The sequence below is a fragment of the Lepidochelys kempii genome, chromosome 7 (assembly GCF_965140285.1).
Source record: "Lepidochelys kempii isolate rLepKem1 chromosome 7, rLepKem1.hap1, whole genome shotgun sequence".
In the NCBI taxonomy this organism is placed as follows: Eukaryota; Metazoa; Chordata; order Testudines; family Cheloniidae; genus Lepidochelys; species Lepidochelys kempii.
Genome location: NC_136386.1, coordinates 61,093,838 through 61,117,629, shown reverse-complemented (window position 1 = coordinate 61,117,629; position 23,792 = coordinate 61,093,838). Strand labels below are relative to the sequence as shown.

Below are 23,792 nucleotides of genomic sequence, written 5' to 3'. Positions count from 1 at the left end.
GACAGCATTGCAAGATATTCACATGCCAGATGTGCTAAACATTCGTATGCACCTTCATGCTTCGGTCACCAATCCAGAGGACAAGCTTCCATGCTGATGACACTCATTTAAAAAAAAATGCATCAATTAAATTTGTGACTGAACTCCTTGTATGTCTTCTGCTCTTGTTTTACCCGCATTCTGCCATATATTTCATGTTATAGCATCTCGGATGATGACCCAGCATGTGTTCCTTTTAAGAACTTTCACTGCAGATTTGACAAAACACAAAGAACGTACCAATGTGAGATTTCTAAAAATAGCTACAGCACTCGACCCAAGGTTTAAGAATCTGAAATGTTAAGAGTAACACTCTGATGCGGAAACTACAGAACCAGAAACACCAAAAAAGAAAATCAACTTTCTGCTGATGGCATCTGAGCCAGATGATGAAAATGAACACGTGTTGGTCTGTACTGCTTTGGATCATTATTGAGCAGAACCAGTCATCAGCATGGACACATGTCCTCTGGAATGGTGATTGAAGTATGAAGGGACATATGAATCTATAGCGCATCTGGCATGTAAATATCGTGCAACGCCAGCTACAACACCATGCGAACGCCTATTCTCACTTTCAGGTGACATTGTAAACAAGAAGCGGGCAGCATTATCTCCTGCAAATGTAAACGAACTTGTTTGTCTGAGCGATTGGCTGAAAAAGAAGTAGGACTGAGTGGACTTGTAGGCTCTAAAGTTTTACATTGTTTTGTTTTTGAGTGCAGTTATGGAACAAAATACCTTTGTAAGTTGCACTTTCAGGATAGAGATTGCATAACAGTACTTGTAGATGTGAATTGCAAAATACTATTTTGTTCATCTTTACAGTGCAAATGTTTGTAATAAAAATATGAAGTGAGTACTGTACACTGTATTCTGTATTGTAATTGAAATCAATATATTCAAAAATGTAGAAAAACATCCAAAAATATTTAATAAATTCTAATGTTTAACAGTGCAATTAAAACTGCTAATAATGATCAATCACCATTAACTCATGCGATTAACTAAACAAAATTTAATCGACAGCCCTACTAGTTATACTGGTAGTCCTAAGACTAGACTAAGTTTGTTTTCAGATAACTGGCTTTTGGTACCAGAACGATGCTGTGCTCACTGGGATTTAAATCCTGCCACAGTTGCACTAAACCCATGCCAGTTAGTGATCCCCATCCAACCTGTTTAATGTGACATTGGGTGAATCCCGTATCAGTGACAAACACATCTGCAAGAGGTTTAAGCTCCTCCGAGTGGTGGACATCTTCGTATCAGCAGCCCCTGCCAGGGTGGTCCTGCCAATTGGTGAAGCCATTATGGAGCCAGTCAAAGTGTTATGACACCATTTTCCTTACCCCACACAGCAAAGGGTGCTGAAAGGAAATACTACATCCCCTCTAAGGATTATAAATACTTGTATTCCCATCCTCCCCTGGGTTCCTTGTTGGTGACAGCTGCTAATAAATGGGAGAGACGTGTACCTAGTGTCAACACTGACAGGCAAAAAGATGCAAAGGAACTGGACTTGTTTGGATGCAAACTTTATTCCACAGGGAGTCTTCAGCTCAAGAATCAAATCAACAAGCACTTCTGAGCTGCTCTGACTCCACCCTCTAGGAAAACAACATCTTTAAATTTTATAATCTGCCAAAGCACTGTAAGCAGGAGTTTGCAGTAATAGTAGATGATGGCAAGTTGATTGCCAGAACTGTTCTCCAGGACATCGTGTGCAGTGCAGATGTGGTGGTTCGAAACATGGTATCAGCTGTTACAGTGAGAAGAAGTTTGTGGTTACAGTCATCCAGGATTTTGCCAGAAGTCCAGTAAACCATCATGGACCTCCCTTTCAAAGGTCCCTGTTTATGTTCAGATAAGATGGACGATGGGCTCTGTAGCTTAAAGGATTCCAGTGATCTGTATTCTGGTGAAAGAGAGGAAACATTTTGGTCATCAACAGCCATACAGACTCCAGGGTTTTCCTCCTCTGTCTCAAGATTCGCCAAGGAGAAAGGGCAGGAGTTATACAGGGCAGTCTCTACCATCCTCCTCATCAGCATTAGTGGGCTCATGCTTTCCAGCTGCTGCATTCCAACAGGCATTTTGACGCGTTTGTTGAGGACAGTACACCAGTGTCTGTAGTTCCCTCTATTTCCTGCCCTTTGTTTTTCAACTGATTATCCCACTTTCTAAGACTGTGGGTCCAAATAACCTCGGATCAGTGGGTCTTAAGCATGGTAGAACTGGAATATTCCCTCAGGTTCATTTGTACACCCCCCTCCCTCCCCCTTCCCTACTCTCCTTCAGTGACTGCTCTGACAAGATCATCCGTCATTAGGAGATCTGGTTGCTTCTTCAATTGGGGCCACAGAGGAAGTTCAATTAGGCCTCAGAGGGGAAGGCTTTTATTCCTGATCCCCAAAGCCAAAGAAGTTCTCAGGCCTATTGTAGATCTAAGAGAGTTAAACAAATTCCTGAAGAAAATAAAGTTGCTCATGGTTAGTGGTTACCATAGCCTTGATTATTCCTTCCTGGAACATGGGGACTGATACACTTAAAGAATGCTTGCTTCCATGTTGTGATTTGACACTGCCATTGGAAGTTTCTCAGATTTGTGGTAAATGGGTCCCACTGTCAGTTCAGTGCTCTAGTTTGGTCTCTCAGCCACTCCTCAGATATTCAAAGTGCATGGTGGTAGTGGGAACTCATCTGCATAAATCAGGAGTCCATGTGTTCCCATACCTAGGGTACTATGAAATCTGTGTTCATGGATAGAATCATGGAATCAGAACGTTAATGCAGAATTCTGCTCTCCCCAGCACTGAGACCACAGCGGCAGGCAAGGTGGGCTGCATGGTTGAGCTACTGTGCAGCTACACTTGAGTCAAGCTGCTCTGGATCGGGAGCCTCCTGTTTTGTGTTGAGCAGAGCCTGAGGGGTGGGGGCTGAAGTTGGGGTGTCCCCTTCCCATTGCTGGTCTCCATTGGGGTGGGGGTCAGGGGCGATCCTGTCTGTGTACCAGCCTTTGTCTCAGGAGTCAGAGTAGCAGCCGTGTTAGGCTGTATTCGCAAAAAGAAAAGGAGTACTTGTGGCACCTTAGGGACTAACAAATTTATTTGAGCATAAGCTTTCGTGAGCTACAGCTCACTTCATCGGATGCATGTTTCAAGAGTGGTTGCTGCCACCTGCTGTTTGAACAAGTATTTAGGCTCTGAGTGCTCTGCTTAAAGAAAGAGCATACATGCACCTGCCCCTCCATGCGTGCCCACACGCTTCTGTGGACTTTTTGTATTACTGTTTAGTGACATCTGTTTGGTCACCTGAGCAAGTGCTACTTTAAAAAGTGATTTAAAATGTGTTAATTTTCACATGTACTGTATATCTGCAGCATGTTTTCCTTAAATTGTAGGATTTTTTTTGTAAAATATGTTTTCCCATTGCAATCCAATTCTGAACATTTTAATGCATTTATAGAAAGGCTACTTAATTGTCAGTGTATCAAAGAATTTTGATTTAAAAAATCCATAGATCTTTTAAAAATGGGAAAAAATCTGAATAAATCTGAAAATCCATAATAAAACATTTCATAGGGCCCTATGTACCTGGATAACTGGTTGAGGCTCAGGTGTTATACAGCATCTTCACTATCGTATCAATGTTCGATGCACTGGGGCTCCTGGTGAATGGAACAGATCAGTTCTACTACCTGTACCCCAAGATAGTTTATTGGTGTGGTCTTAGATTCCACAAAGGCCAAGGTTTTACCACCTCAATCCAGGTTTGAGATGCTACAGGATCTGGTGCTATGTCTGAAATCATATCCTCTCACCATGGCACACAACTGCCTCCTGTGTACCTGTGTGGTTCAACACACCAGGCTACACCTCAGAAAGCTTCAGCCATGGCTAGCATCTGTGTATAGCCCAAATCAACAACATGTGGAAAAGATGGTTCAGGTGCTAATATCAATTTTGTAGTCCCTGGATTGGAGGATAGACCGTCTGAAACTCTGTGTGGATCCCCTTTGCCCCCCCGCGACCAACCCTAACTTAAGTCACACACACACTTCAGACCTGGTCTAGGGCAGCAAGAATGCCTGATGTGTGTTCCTGCTCCTGGTGGCCAGCATCTTCTCATTACTCTTCCTGCTGAGTTGGACTGGGGTCTAGAGTCCCAGCAATGGTATCTTTGCTATACTGCCTTTTCAGATGCCTGCTCTTGGCTTCCATTGCTCTGCCAGCAGCACTGCTAGGAGAGAATAAAAAGCACCAACTCTATCTCGAGTCAGCACAGCTCTCTGTCTAGGGAGATAGTGTTGGTCTTGGCTGGTGAAAATGTCTTCTCTACACCCAGGTGGGTGTATCTGCAGGAGGAGCTCCTGGAGAATGGCCTAATGAAGTCATTCCAAGGAAATGTCCAGCCAGATACACTTTTAAATGGCCATATGCATGTTAACAACACTGAATTGTATTGTTCAATAAACAATTGAACACTGGAAAGTGGAAACTTACAAGTAATTTTGCAAAACAAGTCTTAACTCTGTCTTGTATTCCTGCCTGCCTTCGACTTTTAGGAAAGGCCCTATGTACTCTGTGGGGAGCTGCATCTAAATTCTTTGGCCTGGCCTATAGGGTCAGAGATTTCCCCAGTGGCTGGCTGGAAATTCTGTTGCCTGGCCCCGAGGGCCTGTGGTGCTCCACTCTAGCTGGCTGGAAATTCTGTTGCCTGGCCCCGAGAGCCTGTGGTGCTCCACTCTAGCTGGCTGGAAATTCTGTTGCCTGGCCCCGAGGGCCTGTGGTGCTCCACTCTAGCTGGCTGGAAATTCTGTGGTGCCTTCAGGTAAACTCTGACTTTAAATTAAATTACATACTAATACTAATAATACGGTATCCCTCATGTGTGTTCCTGACATAACATTCAACTTATTTTACTGTGCCTCTACATTGCCAGTCCTCCATTTCCTGCAGATTTTTGTATTGACTGTGGATAAGTGTATTTTTGAAGCTGTAAATTACGGATTGAAGATTTTTAGCAGCTGGTATGAAAGAGGTGGGGCTTCTGGTTCCTGGCTCATGTAGGGAAGGCATTTTGGAATTGTGAGCTAAGCACATTAGTTAGATATTTCTGAAAAAATGATCTATAATGAAATACATTGTAGCAGGGTTGAAGACTCACCAGTGCGGCACCTCCTGTTGGTAGTCTTGGGAATTAGCTCTTGTCCAGCCCAGAGTGCCCTCTGCAGGCCCATGGCTCACCTGCCTCAGGCCCCTGTATCCTTCCCGGACCCCGCTGGCCCTTTACCTCAGGGTTCTATCTCCAGCAGTAATCCATAGTCTGGGTCTCCCCTCCCAGGGGAACCCCCAACCCATTATCCCCACCTTGTCTCAGTGGCTACTGCCAGTCATCATCTAGCTCCCACTCACTGGGGCAGACTGCAGTCTGTAATGGCCACTCATCATTGGCAATGGGGTCTGGACCAGCTGTTTTTGCCTAACCCCAGACTGTACCTCTGCAGCCCCAGTACCTTCTTTAGGCCTTGCACAAGGCCTGCAGCCTGGGGAGTTACCAGGCTGGAGCTCCCCAATTCCTCTTGCCTTTCCCCAGCACTACTCTACTTCAGGTACCTTCTCTCTCCAGAGCTAGAGAGAGACTGACTCTGCTCCTGGCTCACAGCCCTTTTATAGGGCCAGCTGTGGCCTGATTGCAGCGTGGCCCTAGCTGTGGCTGCTTCCCCAATCAGCCTAGCCTTTCACAGGAGCGGGGTAACTCCCCTGCTACATACATAACAATGTTCATGGTTATTATTCATTGTTATGTTTCAGAGTTAACATATGGTCCAGATTTAATGGTTGTAGTGTGCTAAAATTAAAAAGTTGCACTATTGCTACTTATTGCCACATCATTAACAATTGTTTGGTTTGGGGGTTTTGTTGCTAGAATCTTGGTTTTGCTTGCACATTACCAAGCCAAAAAATAAACACGAAGTGCATGCACAGTTGAATCCCAAAAGAGCAAATATATCTTCATTTTAACAAATTCCCTTTTTCCTTCTGTTTTCAGCTCTGTAGTCTCATATTGGGAAACCCCTAGTTTGATCATCTTATAGGTGTGGCTCAGTGCCCTTGTGTGGATAGGGGAAGAGGATGCACCTTTTTAGATGGTTGTATTTAGTGCGCAGGATTTTGTAGTTAGTCTGATCCTGTTTCTTCTTAAATACATACACTATGAAGGAGAAGAAAGGAAAATGCAGCTGTAGTAGAGAGAGAGAGAGAGATTGGAACACTGAGCCTGGTGCAAAATTTAAGGCCTGAATCAGAGGCTGTAAACCAGGGGTTCTCAAACTGGGTTGGGACCCCTCAGGGGGTTGCGAGGGTTATTACATAGGGGGTCGTGAGCTGTCAGCCTACACCCCGAACCCCGCTTTGCCTCCAGCATTTATAATGGTGTTAAATATATAAACAAGTGTTTTTAATTTGTGAGGAGGTTTCTCACTCAGAGGCTTGCTATGTGAAAGGGGTCACCAGTACAACAGTTTGAGAACCACTTCTGTAAACCAAAGTCAGGCCATATATTAAAGCAAACGAACATAAGTTCACTGTCCAGTACATGAACTTGGCAAAGTTGTTGCTAGTGTACTAAGCTACAGTATTTACATACATATATTTTAACTAGTACAAATGCATCCAAAACAAAATAAAATTTGACAAAATAATGAATAAGGATGTTTTGTCCAAGATATTAGGAACAAGGGGAAATAACAAACAAATGTCATAAAACATGTATAAGGATATGTAAGTTGTTTGTTTCAGTCTATAAATGTTGTCTTAACCCTTTTTGTGGCTGAGGAGACAGCAAAAATTCCTCTGCTCACTAAGCTGTTCCTTGCCCCTGGGCATTTATATGTTAGTGTCCTTGTAGCTCCTATAAAACGCTAGTACTGTGCCTTCAGGGCAATAAACCTGGCCAAGTGCCTTTGTTACAAAACTGTGCCTGTTGTCTTTTTTTATAAGTAGCATTAAGGTCTGCTAAATTAGCAGGCTGCACTGTTTGCTATTGCTGATAACACTGGAGCTCCAAGGACAAAAGCACCAAGGAGTCGGAACAGCATTACCGAGGCAACAACGTTCCATCCTTCAATATTTAGCAGCATAAGAATGGCCCAACTGGGTCAGACCAAAGGTCCATCTAGCTCAGCATCCTGTCTTCCTACAGTGGCCAGTGCCTGGTGCCCCAGAGGGAATGAACAGAACAGGTAATCATCAAGTGATCCATCTCCTGTCGCTCATTCCCAGCTTCTGGCAAACAGCTTCTGACACCATTTCTGCCCATCCTGGCTAATAGCCATTGATTGACCTATCCTCCATGAATTTATCTTGTTCTTTTTTGAACCCTGTTATGGTCTTGGCCTTCACAACATCCTCTGGCAAGGAGTTCCAGATGCTCCAAAAAAGGAAATGTCTAACTAAGGGGAAGTGTTGTTCAGTCAACATTTAGTTGAAAGCACATTTCTGATTGAACCGACAGAGATGCTTCCAATTTAAGAGAGTTTCTGGCCTGTGATTCTGTAACTTCATGAGAAGTTTTGTAACCCCTATTTAGCACTTCCTTTAGGTCAACAAAAACTCAGTTCTCTGCATTCCTTTGAATCTGTTTTGTGCTTTCTTTAAGCAACCCTTTACATAACATGCTCTTAACTTAAAACAACCTTTCATTCACTCTGAACAAAGACTGTTCCAACACCATGCATCTCACTGAGATAAATGAGGCAGTTGACACTTCTTAGACCGGTTGTTTCAGGCTTTCTGCAGGTGCAGGAAGACTGATGTAATGGTTTACACTCAGTTCCTGTTTTTAATGCTTGCTTTGCAACCATAAGCAATAAAAAAAATTTAACAAGAAGTCCAAAACATTTGATGTTTAGAGCACAGTTATCCTGCAAGGTACAAATTCTGTAGCAGTCTTGAGTACAGGGGCCTGGATTATAAGGTGATGTGTTGGGGTGCATTCTTGTGGTGCTGGGATCTGGCACCCTATGCAGGTCAATGTGTAATGCACAGCTGATGGGCAGTTTCCAGTAGAATAATCAGGGAGACTCAGTTAACTGAGCTGGGGGGAGATGTCTAGGGTGCATTTGACACCCTTGTGTGTCACCTGACTTGGGGACTGTCCTAAAGGGAGGGTATAAGGCAGAATATGGCAGCGATGTGCTGCCAAGGGCATGTGGAGTTTCCCAGGCTGCACTTACTAGCTCCCATCTTCCTTCCATACAGAAAGGGTAGAAATATGGCGCCAGTTTAGGTGTATGTAGTACTTGGAGGGCTGTGGCTTCTTTGTGCTGAGAGAGTAAGGTAAAGGTAGATTTATATATTATGTCATAAAGGATTAACCCTCCACGTCTTGGAAAGGTGAGAGTAGAAGATACTATGGAATTTCCAGGTTGTTTTGGCACAGTGGGGGAACTAGCCTGGGAGGTCTGGTCTCGTGAAATGGTAGGTGAGGAACCTCATGTGACAGGTAAAATACAGCATGCTGCCGTGTCCTGCAGCAGGAGAGTGGGCTGGAGAAGACAGCTGTCTGTACGAGGTGCTTCACCAGGCAATTGATAGGCCAGCTGGTTGGTGGCCAATAATGGAAATGCAGATGGCACTTGGTAGGGTAAAAAGTTCTCTGATTTGTTAATGCGGTGTGGGGAGGTTACAGAGGTGAAAGTGTAAATTCGCCAATTACAGAATTTTATTATTTTAAACCATTCTTGTTTTTAAAGGGAAATACATACACCTTAACTTTATTTATTCTTTTTTGGTCAGGAAATCGTATAGAGGTGTTAGAAATTCTTATAACTTGATTTGTACTGGTACTGGTGCTGTTTCTGTTTCTTATGTCAAATACTTGATTTTATTCAGGGTCGGGTATCCAGTATTTGCATGAAAACAGAATTATACACAGAGATCTAAAGCCTGAAAATATTGTTCTCCAGGATGATGGTGGAAAGGTAAGTCATATAACTGTGCCTAAGAATATCACCTTTGGTGTCCCAAATATCAGATCTGGAAGTCATGTAACAATTTTGCCTTGACTGATTGAAATGAAGAATGCTACTGCTTTCTTATTGAGTATAGCACTGAATCCCATAGAATGATGCTCATGCAAAAGACAACCATGATTTTAATAACATTCATATTCCTTCTTAATATTACAAATTCTATTTGCTTATCCTCGAAGACTTGTCAATTGATCAGTCACTTTACTGTAAAGTATCAACTTTTTTTTTATCCAGTGTTTTTGCTTCCTGCCAGTATCAGCAATGTGACATTGATTGTATCCTGGCATATGTTTGGATTTCTGCGGGGTACATATCTAGATTGTCCTTGTGCTCAGTTGGATACATTTTTTAGTAAAAGTGGTATTCTTGATTTACTATTTTTCTGTTTACTTTTCTTGATATCAAAATACTATATCTTGTAAATTCTCAAAAGTTTAGATGCTGTGTTCAGTCAAGCCTGATCTAATTAGTTTCAGGACAATAATGAATTGTATGTGCATGTTGATGTAAATTAATGAGCTTGGCTTACATGGCTGAACAGCTCTGTGTAGCATTTCATGTTTTTTTTTTAAATCTTGTTTGTGGATTTGTTCCTCCCATCCCTGGGTTTGACTCTGCACCTTTTACTTTGAATTTGCCCTTTTCATCATGCTTTATCAAATATTTGTCTTGGATATTGACAGATAATTCATAAAATAATAGACTTGGGATATGCCAAAGATCTGGATCAGGGAAGTTTATGTACATCATTTGTTGGGACCTTACAATATTTGGTAAGTGTTTTTGTTTTTTTTCATGTTTACAATTTACTTTGGCATAAATTAGCACAATTCTACTTACACATGTTCCTCAAATCATACATTTTCCAGAAATAGAAAAAAATACATTCTGTGGAGTTTTGTCATTTTAAAAATAGTATGATATTGTTTTTTAGGCCCCAGAACTCTTTGAGAGTAAGTCCTACACTGTTACTGTAGATTATTGGAGCTTTGGAACAATGGTGTTCGAGTGTATTGCAGGATTTAGACCCTTTTTACACAATCTACAGCCATTTACCTGGTAAGACATTTGCTATGAGAGAAGGTACGTGGGTTTGATAGAGTTGCTCTTTTTGTGGGGAGGTGGCTGTATGAACTAGAGCAGTGGTCACCAACTGGTTGATCGTGATGGAATGGTCAATCCTAGAGCATCTCCCAGTCGATTGCGATCTCCGGCAGCATAGTGTGTCTACTGTTAAGGCAGATTCCTTGCCTACCCTGGCCCCACGCCGCTCCCAGAAGCTGCCAGCATAGCCCCGCCGGGGGGGGGGGGCAGCAGCAGCAGGAGTCTCCCACCGTGCACTGCTCCTGCCTGCAAGCATTGCCCCCATAGCTTCCATTGGCCGGGAGAGCTGTGGGGGCGGTGCTTGCAGGCAGAAGCAGCGTGCGGAGACACAAGCCCCCAGCTTCCCTCCTCCCCCAGGGGCCTCAGGAGTGCGTTTAGCCCTTTCCAGGAGCGGTGTGGGGCCAGGGTAGGCAGGGAGCCTGCCTTAGCCTCTCTGCACTTGCCGCCAACTGGGAGCCGCCAGAGGTAAGTGCTGCCTGGTGGGAGGCCACACCCCAACCCCCATCACTGAGCGCCCTCCTGCACCCCTGCCCCAGCCTGGAGCCCCCTCCCAGAGCCAGCACCCTATCCCCTCCTGTACCCCAACCCCTGCCTCAGCCCAGAGCCCCCTCCTGCACCCAAACTCCCTCCTAGAGCTTGCATCCCTAACTCCCTCCTCCATCCCAACCCCCTGCCCCAGGCTCAGCCCAGAGCTCCCTCCCACACTGCGAACCTCTCAGCCCCAACCCCCTGCCCCAGCCTGGTGAAAGTGAGTGAGGGTGGGGGAGAGCGAGTGATGGAGAGAGCGGGGGATGGAGTAAGTGGGGAGGGGCTTTGGGGAAGAGGCAGGGTAGATCCTGGGTTGCTCTTAGATTCAAAAAGTGATCTTGGGCGTAAAAAGGTTGGAGACCACTGAACTAGAGCAAGTAAAATAAGAGTACATAAAGTCAGTCTGTCCACAGAGAATTTTATTTTATAGGCATGAAAAAATCAAGAAAAAGGATCCAAAGCACATTTTTGCTTTTGAAGAGATGACTGGGGAGGTTCGGTTTAGTACCCATTTGCCACAGCCTAACAGTCTTTGTAGGTAAGTATGTTTATAGTTTTGTGCACATTAATCTCTGAGTTTTCTTTTAAACCATTAAGAGCCAATAGTGCATATGACCAGATTTATTATTTCAGGTAGTTTTGCAAGAAAATGGCCACAATTTTACTACAAATCAAAAATATGAAAATTGCAGCAGGTTTCCATTGGTTACTGTGTTTTGCAGCACAATAAAGCTAATATCTAGCAGTTGTCTAGAACTTCATCCAAAACTTTGAAGGTTCTTATGTTTTATGAATGAAAAAGAGGATTACTGGAGTACTGTGGTTCTCCTTAGAGTAGTTGTCCATGTGTACATTTCACGACTGATGGTGCATGTGCACCTCATGTGCTTGTGGCCGGAAGTATCCGCCCAGAGCATATGTGCCTTGAGTCTTGTCATGCTGTTCTGCAAGGGGATATAAGAGAGAAGGGCATTAGTTGCCATTAATCCCTAACCACCTTGTGACTTGGAACACTCATGGTATTTGCAACTGTCAGCAACCTTCCCTACCAGTTAGTTAGCTTACAGTTAGTAAGCTATCCATTTCAGATGTGTTCGAGATCTACTAGGTAATATGTATCCTCTACGCCTTTCTCCCATTTCTTCAAATCCAAAGAGTAGTATGGAAGATAAAGCAGACAATGCCCTTGTAATTCTGGTTGTTATAGCAAGGGCAAGATTGCAGTGGTTTCCAGTTCTCCTTCACAGATCTTGCACCCACACCTGCAGTCCCTATACGTAACAGCATGGTCTATAGGACTAACTGATCTGGGGGAATCTTGTTTATCAGATGTGCAACACATCATGCAAAACTTCTGAAGCAATCTATTCATAAGTGCTATGACCTCAAGTGGGTAAGATTTGTCTTTTGGGGATCTGATCTTCATTGTCTGCAACAAATCAGTCCCTGCTTACTGCACCTGATACTATCTAGTATCTGTATCCTCTCTGAAAGTCCATTTAGCACCCATTTCAGCCTACCACGTATTAGAAGACAACAGAACCTTAGTTACCCAGGACTTGATTGAGAAGTTTGACAGGTGTGGTGAATGTATAGCCACCTTGCCATCCTGGGACCTTATCTTAGTCCTTACTCAACTTATGAGACCGCCCTTTGAGCCAATAAATTAGTGCTCACTGCTTCATCTATCAGTCAAGACAGCATTCGTTATAGCAGTATTATCGGCCAGAAGGGTAAACGAACTGCAAGTCTTGATGGTGGAACCAATTTTCCACAAGGACAAAGTTGGTCCTCTGTCCACATCCTAAATTCCTGCCCAAGGTGGTAACTGATTTCCATCTTAACCAATCAGCTTGTCTACAGATGCTTTCTCAGATTTCATGTGCATTTAGGCAAGTCAATACTCCACAGACTAGATGCTAAAACGGCATTAGCATTCTATTTTGATTGGACTAAAAACTTTAGAAAGTTCCCAGATTCTTTTATATCCTACAGAGAGAATAGTTAAAGGTCAGGCAATTTCATCTCAGTGCTTGTCTAAATGGGTTACACTGTGCATTGAAGAGAGCCACACACTAGCCCATGTCCCTCTTCCTGTAAAGGTTCCACTAGGATTAAGACAGCCTTAGACATATTCCCATTACTGAATTCTGCAGATCTACAAAGTGGACCTCTATAAACACATTTATGAAATGTGTTACTTATTTAGCATTCAGATCTGACATGCACTTTGGTAGGGCAGTACTCCAGTTGCTGTTTAATTAGGACTCTATCCCACCTTCTGCAGAAGACAATATTGCATAACAAACTATCCCAACAGTGGGAATGTGTCAGGGGCCTCTCAAAGAAGAAATTCAAGTTACTCACCTGTAACTAGGGCTCTTTGAGATGGACTCTGCACATTCACATTCCCTGCCACTCTTCCTTGGGGTCCTAATAATAATCTCAGACTTGAGGAGGTAGCGGAAGGAACTGAGGTGACTGGAGTGCCACACTCCCTTTCATTGCCCCTCCCTCAGAACATGCAGCAACAGTGAGGAGAAGGGAGGGATGTGAGAGCTCTCCAGTTGGCACTGCTGTGGAATGTTCCACAGTTAGAGCTGCACTACAGCACATCCCAAAAGTGGGAATATACAGAGTTAATCTCAAATGTCAGTATCAGATGAGTAATCTTCATTTCTCTTGGCCCCCATTTGGAATTGGGGGCCTGGGATGGGATTGTCTACTTGCCAAGAGCAACAGCAAAGGCATACTCCTCTCCATTTTTCTCTCTATGGTGTGAACACCAAAGACTAACCGGGACCATTGAAATGCACATATTAAATACAGGCGAATTGTTTTTCCTTTAATAAATAAATAAAGATTAAATCTACATAGACTGCATTGAAGTGGGGTGGTTTCAAAAGTCAGGAGATGCAGGAGTTAATGTTCCAGAAGCAACATTCCGCTGCCTTGTTCTTCCTATTTCTTGTTTCATATGTAGATTTCTATTACAGTTTCATGTAAAACATGTAAACTGTACACTATACTGGATTCCCAGTGTGGCCAAGATGATGTTATTGTTGAAACCTTAACTTTTGCCTTGCCTATGGTGTAACTGTTCTGACATTAATGTCGTAGTAATAATTTTCTTGTACTGAATAAGTGTAACTACTTTATAAGAGGGAAATAAAACAGAGGATACATACTTTGGGTGAAATTCTGGTCCCACTGAAGTCAATGGGATTTTTGTGTCTCTTAGTATTTTTTTTCCTAGTACTGGTAGAAAACACGTTTGAATTAACTGTACTCTTCGTTGTAGAATGCCTGCCTTCTTTATTTGTATTACACATGTCAATGTATGGTTTGTTTTTGTTTTGTTTAGTATAATTGTAGAACCAATGGAGAGTTGGTTACAACTGATGCTGAATTGGGATCCACAGCAGAGGGGTGGAGGTATAGACACAGAAACCAATCGACCGAAATGTTTCCTGTTAATGGATCACATACTGAATTTGAAGGTGCGTTTTTTAAATGTGTTATCTAAATACTGATGGTAAAGACCTCTCAGTGGACAATGAATGTGCTAATTGAGTGGAAATCATTGCACCCTCCAAATCCAGTGTCGGGGGATGCATTCTTCCTTTCCTCAGAGAGAAAACGCTTCTGCCTTAATTCAGTTCATACCTGAAAGCAAGAATATTAGTAGTAATGTGACTCTTTCACCCTTATTCTGGAAGCGTAAGGGTGGCCTCAGACAAATATGTGCCACGTGTTAAGGATGCCACTGTTGACAGTAATTAAAACTCAGTTTATCTAATCAGCCTAACTTTTATTTATCTGTATATCAGCACATCTTCTTTCTAGGACAGCGTATCATTTAGCCTGATACCTTAGTGCCATTTGTCTCTTGAAAGAAATTACGACTAGAAATGAAGATGACTTTGTTCTTGGTTTTACAGATAGTACACATCTTAAATATGACTTCTGCCAAGATTGTTTCTTTTCTCTTGCATCCTGAGGAAAGTCTTCATTCACTTCAGTCTCGCATTGAGCTTGATACTGGAATAAGTACTGGAAATCAAGAGTTGCTTTTGGAGATGGGAATTTCCCTGGATCCTCGGAAACCTGCTTCCCAGTGTGTTATTGATGGTGTGGTAAGATTATTTCCATTTTACTCCAGTTGTGTCATATCTGTTTTAAATTTTCACATTGAAAATCTCAGGGAAAATTAATTGCTTTCATTTCATCATAGTAGAGATTGTAGCTTAAGCTGTGGTCTTTCAGTTTAGTTAGTGGTTAGATAAGTTCTAGCACCGCTTGCTTTACAGATTTAATGTGAAGTCAAGTGAGTGGCCATACAGAATTCTACTCTTGGTGCACATGTACCCCATATGCATGAGATCACATTCTTTTGAATATCAGTGTCTGCTGTGGCTGTGCTTGTACCCCTCTTTTTCTCTTGCTTCCTTGTAACAGGGAATAAGGGGTGTGGCAGCTGCAAACTGCACTCAGTTCCTTCTTATCGCCTGTGGCTACAAGATAGAAAATCATAATGTCCTTGTTCTTCGTCTAGTGTCCTCTGCAGTATTCCCACTCCTGGGAATGCGCCAACCGGTGCAGCTTGGATGGGGGAACCTTCTGGTAGCGTCTGAGTGCTCATGTGCTCCCCCCCCGCCCCCCTCCCCCCTAAAAAAAAAAGTCTGATACCAAAATGCTTAGAAGAGAAGTGTTCTCCTTCATATTGCGATGTTTGCTGCATTTACTCCTCAGGCCCATGGAGAGAGAGAGAATGGATTTCAGGCCCTTTTGTTACACAAGGCTTGTCAGCCAAATCTCCAGGATCGGATATAGCTAGAGGATCTGAGTGGAAGGATAGTACTTCTGGATCCAAGAAGGCTTCAGTAGTTAAGGCTTTGGTTTCGGGACCGAATTTCACTTCCAAGTCAATTTGAGCTTGCAGTAGCCAAATCCTCTGATCCAACTCCAGAGATATTACAACCTCCATCAGAACTTGCTCTAGCTAAGGATCACAAAGCTCAGGAGAAATTGCCTCAACCAAGCACTTCAGTTATGAGGAAAAGAGAGGCCAAACTGAAGCATATCTCAAGTGGTTCTTTGGGCCATTCAAAACTCAGTGTGGATCCAAGACCTAAAGATATAACAACTAGGGATCATTCTAAGGGAATGGATCTGAAAAAGAGACCAACAGAATCCTGTACCTCAACTACTAAGGATCCTTCAATTACAGTGCAGGTTCACATAGATCCGCAACATAGACTGATCTGACTACATATAATTTTTCTCTGAACAAGAGACCAAGACAGGAGCTTGAACATGATAGATCTCCAGAGACTGTACTCCCCCCATCTAAGATTCCAACTGCCTCTCCAAGAAAGACTGTCTCCATTCTCTAGATCCTAACTTCATTCGTATCTCCTACTGTTTCACTATTGGATCAGGGTAGGAGCCAGATCTGATGATAGCATCTAATAATCAACAGTTTCTCTGAAACAGGGCTTTCCTTCTCTAACAGACATCTCAAGACATTCTACACAGCAGTGTCTGCTGTGGTGCTAGTATGGGGTAATTGGCAAGACTGGCACATGCCACTGTGGATGCCTTGCCCCTGTTGGCCAACTCCTGCCTATCCATACTATGCAAGAAGAGCCGACTCCTGAGCAGCCTCCATCTAAATCTACAGATTTAGTTCAAGTCCATGAACTATTAGATGGGATGATGTTAACTTTAAATTTGTCATTAGTAGTTTTGGAAGAAGCCACCCACCCAGTATTTGACATTGAGTTCTTCTGCCAAAAATAACTTTTTTTGCCAATACTGGAGGGACTTTGATAACAGGACTGGCTCTAGGCACCAGCAAAGCAAGCACATGGTTGGGGGGGCACATTGTCAGGGGCGGCATTCCAGCCATCCTTTTTTTTTCTGGGCAGTTGCGCTCTCGGAGCTGCACCACTTAGATGGGACGAGGGCTCCGTGCCCCTGGTCGTAGTGGGAAGGGGAAGCCCCAGCCCCTGGGTGCTGAGCTGCCAGGGCACAGCCGCTACCTGGGGAGGAGAGGGTGAGTCCTGCCGGGGAGCCGGGGCTGCGCTGCCTCATCTGCACACTGGCTGCTGTGCTGCCTTGTGCCACCCCTTATATCAGGGCTTCTCTGCGTGGCCAGGCAGGGGAGGGGGTAAGCCCCTGCAGGCACTGGGAGACGGTGACATCACTCCGTCCGCTTCCAGCGCCGCCTGTGAGCCCCAGTCCCACCTGAGCTTGGGGTGGCAAAAAACCTAGAGCCAGCCCTGTTTGATCATCAGCAAAAGCTATATGGACCAATACTTCCTCTTGTCAACCCATTTAAAAAAAGGCTGACAAATTCTGCTAGATCACATATGAAGGGTTCTCTTCTTTTCATGTTTACCCAGTACAAAGAACTAGATCAGATCTTCCACACTTTATTCCCTGTGAAAGAGAAGGGGAAAAGTTGTACTCCTTAGGGAGAAAATTATTTTTTTCACGCAGAGGTGGCCAGATATTAGTTTCACCTGTGGGAAAAGACTTTGAACGTTACTAAAACTCTTCCAAAGAATCAGAGAAAATTAATGGTAGCTCTTGTCAAAGATAGTCAAAACATTGCCAAATGTGCCTTCAGGTGATCATTTAATGTTTCAGGTACTGCCTCATGATCAGTTGCATCAGCAGTAGATCTCCATAGGCACACATGGTTAAGATCATCATTACTTATGGGAATGAAATCAAAGATAGAGGATCTTCCCTTTGAAGGGGATGGACTATTCAGTGCTAAAACTGATGAAGTATTGGAAAAGATGAGACCTTCCACAGCTAGCTCTCTTGACTTACTGCATTTGTTTAGAAGAGTGGTTTTCAACCTTTTTTCATTTGTGGACCCCTAAAAAAATTTTGAATGGAGATACAGACCTCTTTGGAAATCTTAGACATAGGGTTCTGAGGAGCATGGGTTGAAAACCACTGTTCTATGGTAATGACTATCTTTCATGGATCCCCTAGATATAGTCTGTGGACCCCTAAGGGTCCATGGACCACAGATTGAAAACCACTGGTTTAGAAGGAAACCACCTGTGTTGGGATACCATAAGCAGTACTGTCCTCCTTCCTTTCTCTTCATACTATACAAAAGGAGACAAGCCGTAGCAGCACCAATCATCTTATCAATCCCAAGAAAGAAGAAAGCCCTTTAAACCTGGGATGAGGACAAAGAATTCTTCAGCTGCATTTTCGTTGCCCCATGTCAAGCCTCAGATTTTACATTGAAATTGAGAGCTTTGAACCAGTTTTAGAAAGTACAACCCATGTTTTTGGAGACTTGTCATACCATTTCTACAATGCATGATCAGCTATCGCCTCTGAGAGAGAATTTGGAAACAGTAAGGGAGTGTTATACTATCCTGTTTGAATCCCTTTCTCCCTACAGCCCTCTCCTTCCCTCCTTCTTCAGGTATCCTTCTCATAAGATTATATTAAGAACAGAAGTTCTACAGAGGTGGCCCCATTAACTTACAGAAACATGGGGTTCTTCTCTGTAACTTTCTGATCTCAGAGAAGAATGGAGCTTTCAGACCAATTCTGGACCTCAGAGCTCTAAACAAATATATCAGAAAGTTTCAGTTCAGAATGCTACCCCTGCCATTGATTCTTCCTTCCCTGTCCACTCTAGCTTGGTTTGCTGATCTAAGTCTTAGATGCATGCTTTCTTATTTCTATAAGACCCTCACTGCAAATGTCTTTGTTCTATGCTTGGTCAAGACTGTTTTGAGTTCAAAGTTCTGTCTTTTGGCCTCTCCACTGCACCCAGGAAGGCGATAAAATGTTGGGACTTGTGTATCCTACACAACATTTATCCGATTGCCTTACATATAGCAGGAGATTACATTGAGTTTGAGAACCAACTGAGCTAGGATCCCTCACAGATGCATAAGTGGTCTCTAAAAGACTCAGTGATTTAGGATGTTTTCAGTCTTTGGGGTCTTGTACGCGTAGACCTCCTTATCACCAGGTTCAATACCAAATGTCCCTGGTTTTGTTCAAGAACAGGCTCAGACACTCAATCAGTGATGGATGTGTTCCTCCTCGATTTGGAGAAGGGTCGTGGTTCCTCCCATTCCCTCTGAGCTTAAGGGTAGTAAAGAAAATTAAGACCGGATTTGGCCAGGGTGATCCTGTTTGCTCCTGCATGGCTGAGGCACCATTAGTACATGACTTACTCCTTTTATCCAAGGGCAAATTCAAGATGCTTTCAGTAATAAGGGTCCTGTTGTATTGCAGGTGGAGGGGGGGAGTTTTCAATCCAGATCTCCAATAATGGGCAACAGGACTTCGACAGATTTAGAATAGTCATGTTCTGTGGACATGCAACACATTCTCATCAGTCTAGAAAACAGTCCACTAGGAAAAGTTGTGACTTAAAGTGGAAGAGATTTGCTATATGGGTATCTAATAAAGGTGTTGATCCATTCTCAGTTCTTCAACATATTTTAGATTTGTTAAACTTAAAAGTTATGGGTTTCTGTCTTCTCTAATGATGTTCATTTAGCTGTATTAGCAGCTTTCCATATACAGATGGTTGGCAAATCTGTTTTTTCCCCCCACCTTAGTTAAAAAAAGTTTTTAAGGGCTTTATTGGACTTGTATTTATCATTACAAGATCCAGTTCTTCCACTGGATTTAAATCTAGTTTTAACACAATTTTTGTCTCTTCTATTTGAACCTCTTATGGCTTGTTCCGTGTTGCATCTTCCTATAAAGATAGCTTCTATAATTGCAATTACTTCTGTTGGAAGAATCTGAGAACTACATGCATTGGTGGCTGCCCCCCTCCTCCCATACTGTTTTCCTTAAGGACAAGGTAATTCTTAAGCTGCACCCCAAATTCCTTTCAAAAGTAATTTAGGATTTTCAAGTAAATCAGTGTATTAATGTATTGGTATTATTTTCTGGTAATACTTATAAGGGAGAATCTAGATTGTATCCTTTTAGATGCAAAAAGAATGCATTATTATTATTTGAACAGGTCTCAAGATTTTAGCCCCTCTCCTAAATTATTTCCTATATTGGTCATTCCAAGGGTCAAGCTATTTCTACCTAGTACCTGTCTGGATGGATTATACAGTGTACAGAACAAGGATATAGAAACTCTTCAATCTCCCCTCCTGGTCTTAGAATCCATTCCGCTAGGGTAGTTGCTGTATCTGTAACGTGTGCTAGACATGTTCCTCTTATTGAAATATGTGGACCTGCTACGTGGAGTTCAGTTCTCATTTGCACAGAATTTTGTGAATTAGATTTGGCAGCCAGATCTGACACATGGGTTGGCAGAGAATTTCTTCAATCATTATTTAATTAGAACTCCATGTCCCTCCCATCCATTTTTAGTTTACTGCTTCCCAAACTATCCCTCGAGTGGGAATATGCAGAGGACACTCAAAGAAGAAACAAAGGCTGGTTACTTGTAACCACAGTTCTTTGAGATGGACTCTGCATATTCTCACTCCCCTCCAATCTTCCCCACTTTTGGATATTCTGTAGTTTCTATAGTTAGCATATTAATAGGTGGTTCTTTGAGTAGATGAGATGCAGCTATGTATTCCACCTATGTGCATGCCCAGTTTACTGAAGCCAGAGAAGTTTGCTTAGCAGTACGTGGTGCTTGTGCCTTGTGACCATAGCCCCTCCCCTGGCTATATGAGGTGGGGCCACCCCAACACTCTTCAGTTCCTTCTTGCCACCTGTGGCTGGAGTTGGAGCTCTGTGTGGTGTTGGCACTCGTCTTGCACTGGGGTTGGGGGCCCCTGGCCCGGTGCCTACTGGCCATCAATGCCCTATCCTTAGCAGTGGCCTCCTTGGGATCCGTGGGACCTAAGTTTCCCCCTAAGCTGCCCAGCTGGCTATCAAGTGCTGCACAATTTAGGTGTAGCACTTCAGGTGTGTCTCCCCCCACTGCTGTACTGCTCCTGCCCTCTGCTTTGGAGCTTGCTATGCAGAGCAGCGGAGGAGCAGGGCACTGATGTCAGTGTGTCCCCCTGCCCCGTACCGCATCTTTACAGAGCAGGGGCGGGGGTACACAACAGGGTCAGGACGGAGGGAGCTTGCTGGCAGCTGCTGCTGTGTCTGAACACAGTGATCTATTTAAAAGGGCAGCACACTTAAACCGGAGGCAGCATATTTAAAGGGGCAACGTGCGTATGTGTCTCTCTCACACACCGTGTGTGTGTCTCTGTCTCTCTCTCACACGCTGTATTTCACACTCACCTTCCAACACATACTTGTGGTGGTGTTGTTACTTCTTGATACTTCTTTCAAAGTGTGTTGTTTTAGTTTTTTGACTGGTCTATGCATTTCAGAATTTTTATTTCTCTCATATGGTTACATTTAATTCTTTGAGTAATGAGTTCTAAAATGCCTAACCTGGCTGGAGTAATTATCTCTGTGGTAACTTTTAAAAAATATATATTCTATCTAGGTTTTTGGTTTCTAACGGTGGTGCACATCCGCACATTACCTCGATATGGTGTACATAACAAAATTCATTCTGCACTTGGATGGAAAAAAATAGAGGGAATGCTGTGTGGGACGCTCATTGTAGAGCTCGCATGCTTCAGCTTGCTCTAAGGCAAAGTCTCACTGGGCAGATTGGTGGGAGGAACTGTGGACCTACCGCAGATTTAGGCACCAGTTAGCCTTCCCCATGCACAGCCTGTGGAGCTGCTCCTTCCAGCTCTGCCAGTTCAGGAATGGGAGCCAGCCTTGGCGAAGTTAACCACCTCTTCTTCTTTGAGTAGTATCCCTATGAGTGCTCCCACTCTAGAAGTGTTTGCGCCTCAGATCGGATATTTTATGTAGCAGTGTCCATTCAGCCCACACATACACTCCCTCTGTCTCGTGCCCTGCATCTGAGCTTCTCAACTGCGTCGGTCTGAGCTGGAGCCTCAGCAGCATCCAAACTGAGATGACCTCATTTATGTTTTGTTCTCTTGTTTTGAAATAGTTAATGTTAGTTCATGGTTTCTGTTAGTAGTAGTACTAACTTTTTTCTTTTAAAATTTTTTTTTCAAAAAAATTCAATGTTTTTTTCTTCCCTTATTGGAATGTGAACTAATCCTCATCTTTAGTTATATTTTTCCTTGTCTTTTCCCTCTGTGGAAGTGAAATCTGGACAGGGTATGCCTGTCTCTCCTGGGTTTAAATGTTGCCTTTCCTGCTGAGAAGCAATCCTGGTCAGTGATAGACATTCCCACTACATATGCTGGTCTCGGGGAGTCACATGTGCCTCAAAAGTGTATTTTCTGCCCTAAGTTAAAATCAAGAGCCAGAAAGAACTGAGTTAAAACTGCAGCTGCAAATGATGGAGAGTTCACTCCAATCAGCTTCTGATCCCAGCCCAGGGACTCACTCTGTACAACAGTCCCTAATGAGGCTGATTCCATCAACTTCCTCGGTGCAACATTCCCCCATGATTTTGAAGAGGAAATCCTTGGATTCCGCTCAAAAAGACTCAAAAAAGCTGGCTTCAAGTCCCCTGGGTAGAGAAGATCCCCAACAAGGTTGACCACCTCGGGACCCACCCATCTCCGACTTGGTACCCATGAGGCTGCAGGCCAGACTTAGTCTGTGGTCCCTGTAAGAGTGATATCTGCCAAAGAGACATAGTATGGACCAGGTGGTCAGGCTCCCCTCGAAGTCCTCTCCTCTCTAGATTGGTGGACAATTCCAAATCAAGTAGGCAGCAGAATAGCCTTCTTAGACATTACCAATAAAGATTGATCACGGATGCCTCCATTGCTGGGTGGGGAGCACACAAAGACTGTCTGAAAACTCAGGGACAGTGGCCCGTCTCCAGGCTGTTCTGCACATAGACACCCTGGAACTCAGAGCTATCAGACTGGCTTACAAAGCCTTCCTACCCCAATCAAGGATCTGATGATACACGTGCTTAAAGACAACAATAATGCATTGTGTAAATCAGCAAGGGGGAGCCAGATCCTTTCCCCTTTGTCAGGAAGCTACATGCATGTTGCACTGGTGGTCCTTCATCTCCTGGGTTTCCAACAGGTTGTCCACCTCAGCAGGGTCTTGTTGGGGAACCACAAATGGTCTCTTAAAAACTGAGGCCCTCCTGGAGGTCTTTCAGAAATGGGGGCTCCCATAGGTGGATCTTTTTGTGATGAGCGTTAATGCCAGGTGCAAACAGTTCTGTTCCAAAGGGGGCTTGTGCCTAGGTTTGCTGTCAGATATCTGTTCTCCTGGGCCCCCAGCCTGATTTACCTTTTCTCTTATTGCCTCAATATCCACTGTGCTAAAGGAGTTAAGGCAGGGTCAAGGGTCGAGTTATCATGATAGCACCAGCATGGGCCTTGTAGTTTTGGTTCTCAACCTGGTGAACCTGTCCATTTAATGGCCCATCACTCTGCTCGACCTGCCAAACCTTGTCTCTCTCAGAGCAGCGAATGGATTCTTCATCTGGACTTGATGTCTCTCCTGACCACCTGGATGCTGGCTGGACCCAATCACCTGGTTGCTGGTTATGAAAAGAAACTGCTTTGCTGCAGTGCAAGACATTCTCCTTCACAATAGGAAACCCTCGACCAGGCTGACACACAGTGCCAAATGGAACAGACTCTATCTGGGCAATGGAGCTGTTTTGTTAAAGCTGACATTGCAATACCTACTATTCTTCTTCAGAGAACTGCAACACAAAGTGGAAGACTTGCCCTTCGACAGAGACAAACTACTTTTGGCCAAAACCGACGAAGTTCTCCACTCCATGAAAGACTCCAGGGCGACCATTGGAAAGTTAGGGCTATATACAATCCCAAACAGGAGACAGCTTTATCAGCCATACCACAGAAGTGACAGCAGAGACCATATGAAGCAAGGGGACAAAGAAATAGACTACAAAGATGCCGACAGACCCAACCCCAGTATTCAGCATCTCAGCCACCACCAAACAAACCGCAATTTTGAAGTATTGGTCAAGGGTCTGCATGACCTTCCCATAACACCAATGTCAGCGGACAACATCCAAATCTTTGGGCACCGACACAGGCCATTTTACACCAACTGGGCC

At 43.7% G+C, this 23,792-nt stretch overlaps 1 protein-coding gene across 4 annotated transcripts in view; it reads left to right on the top strand.

Moving 5' to 3' along the window:
* CHUK (component of inhibitor of nuclear factor kappa B kinase complex) overlaps positions 1-23,792 on the top strand; it is a 77,323-nt gene that overhangs the window by 12,488 nt on the left and 41,043 nt on the right. For all 4 annotated transcript variants that reach the window (XM_073353133.2, XM_073353132.2, XM_073353134.2 and 1 more), the window contains exons 5-10: positions 8,937-9,025; positions 9,760-9,849; positions 10,011-10,135; positions 11,139-11,246; positions 14,073-14,208; positions 14,650-14,844. In XM_073353133.2, the coding sequence (XP_073209234.1) occupies positions 8,937-9,025; positions 9,760-9,849; positions 10,011-10,135; positions 11,139-11,246; positions 14,073-14,208; positions 14,650-14,844 (743 nt within the window). The remainder of the gene's footprint in view (positions 1-8,936; positions 9,026-9,759; positions 9,850-10,010; positions 10,136-11,138; positions 11,247-14,072; positions 14,209-14,649; positions 14,845-23,792) is intronic.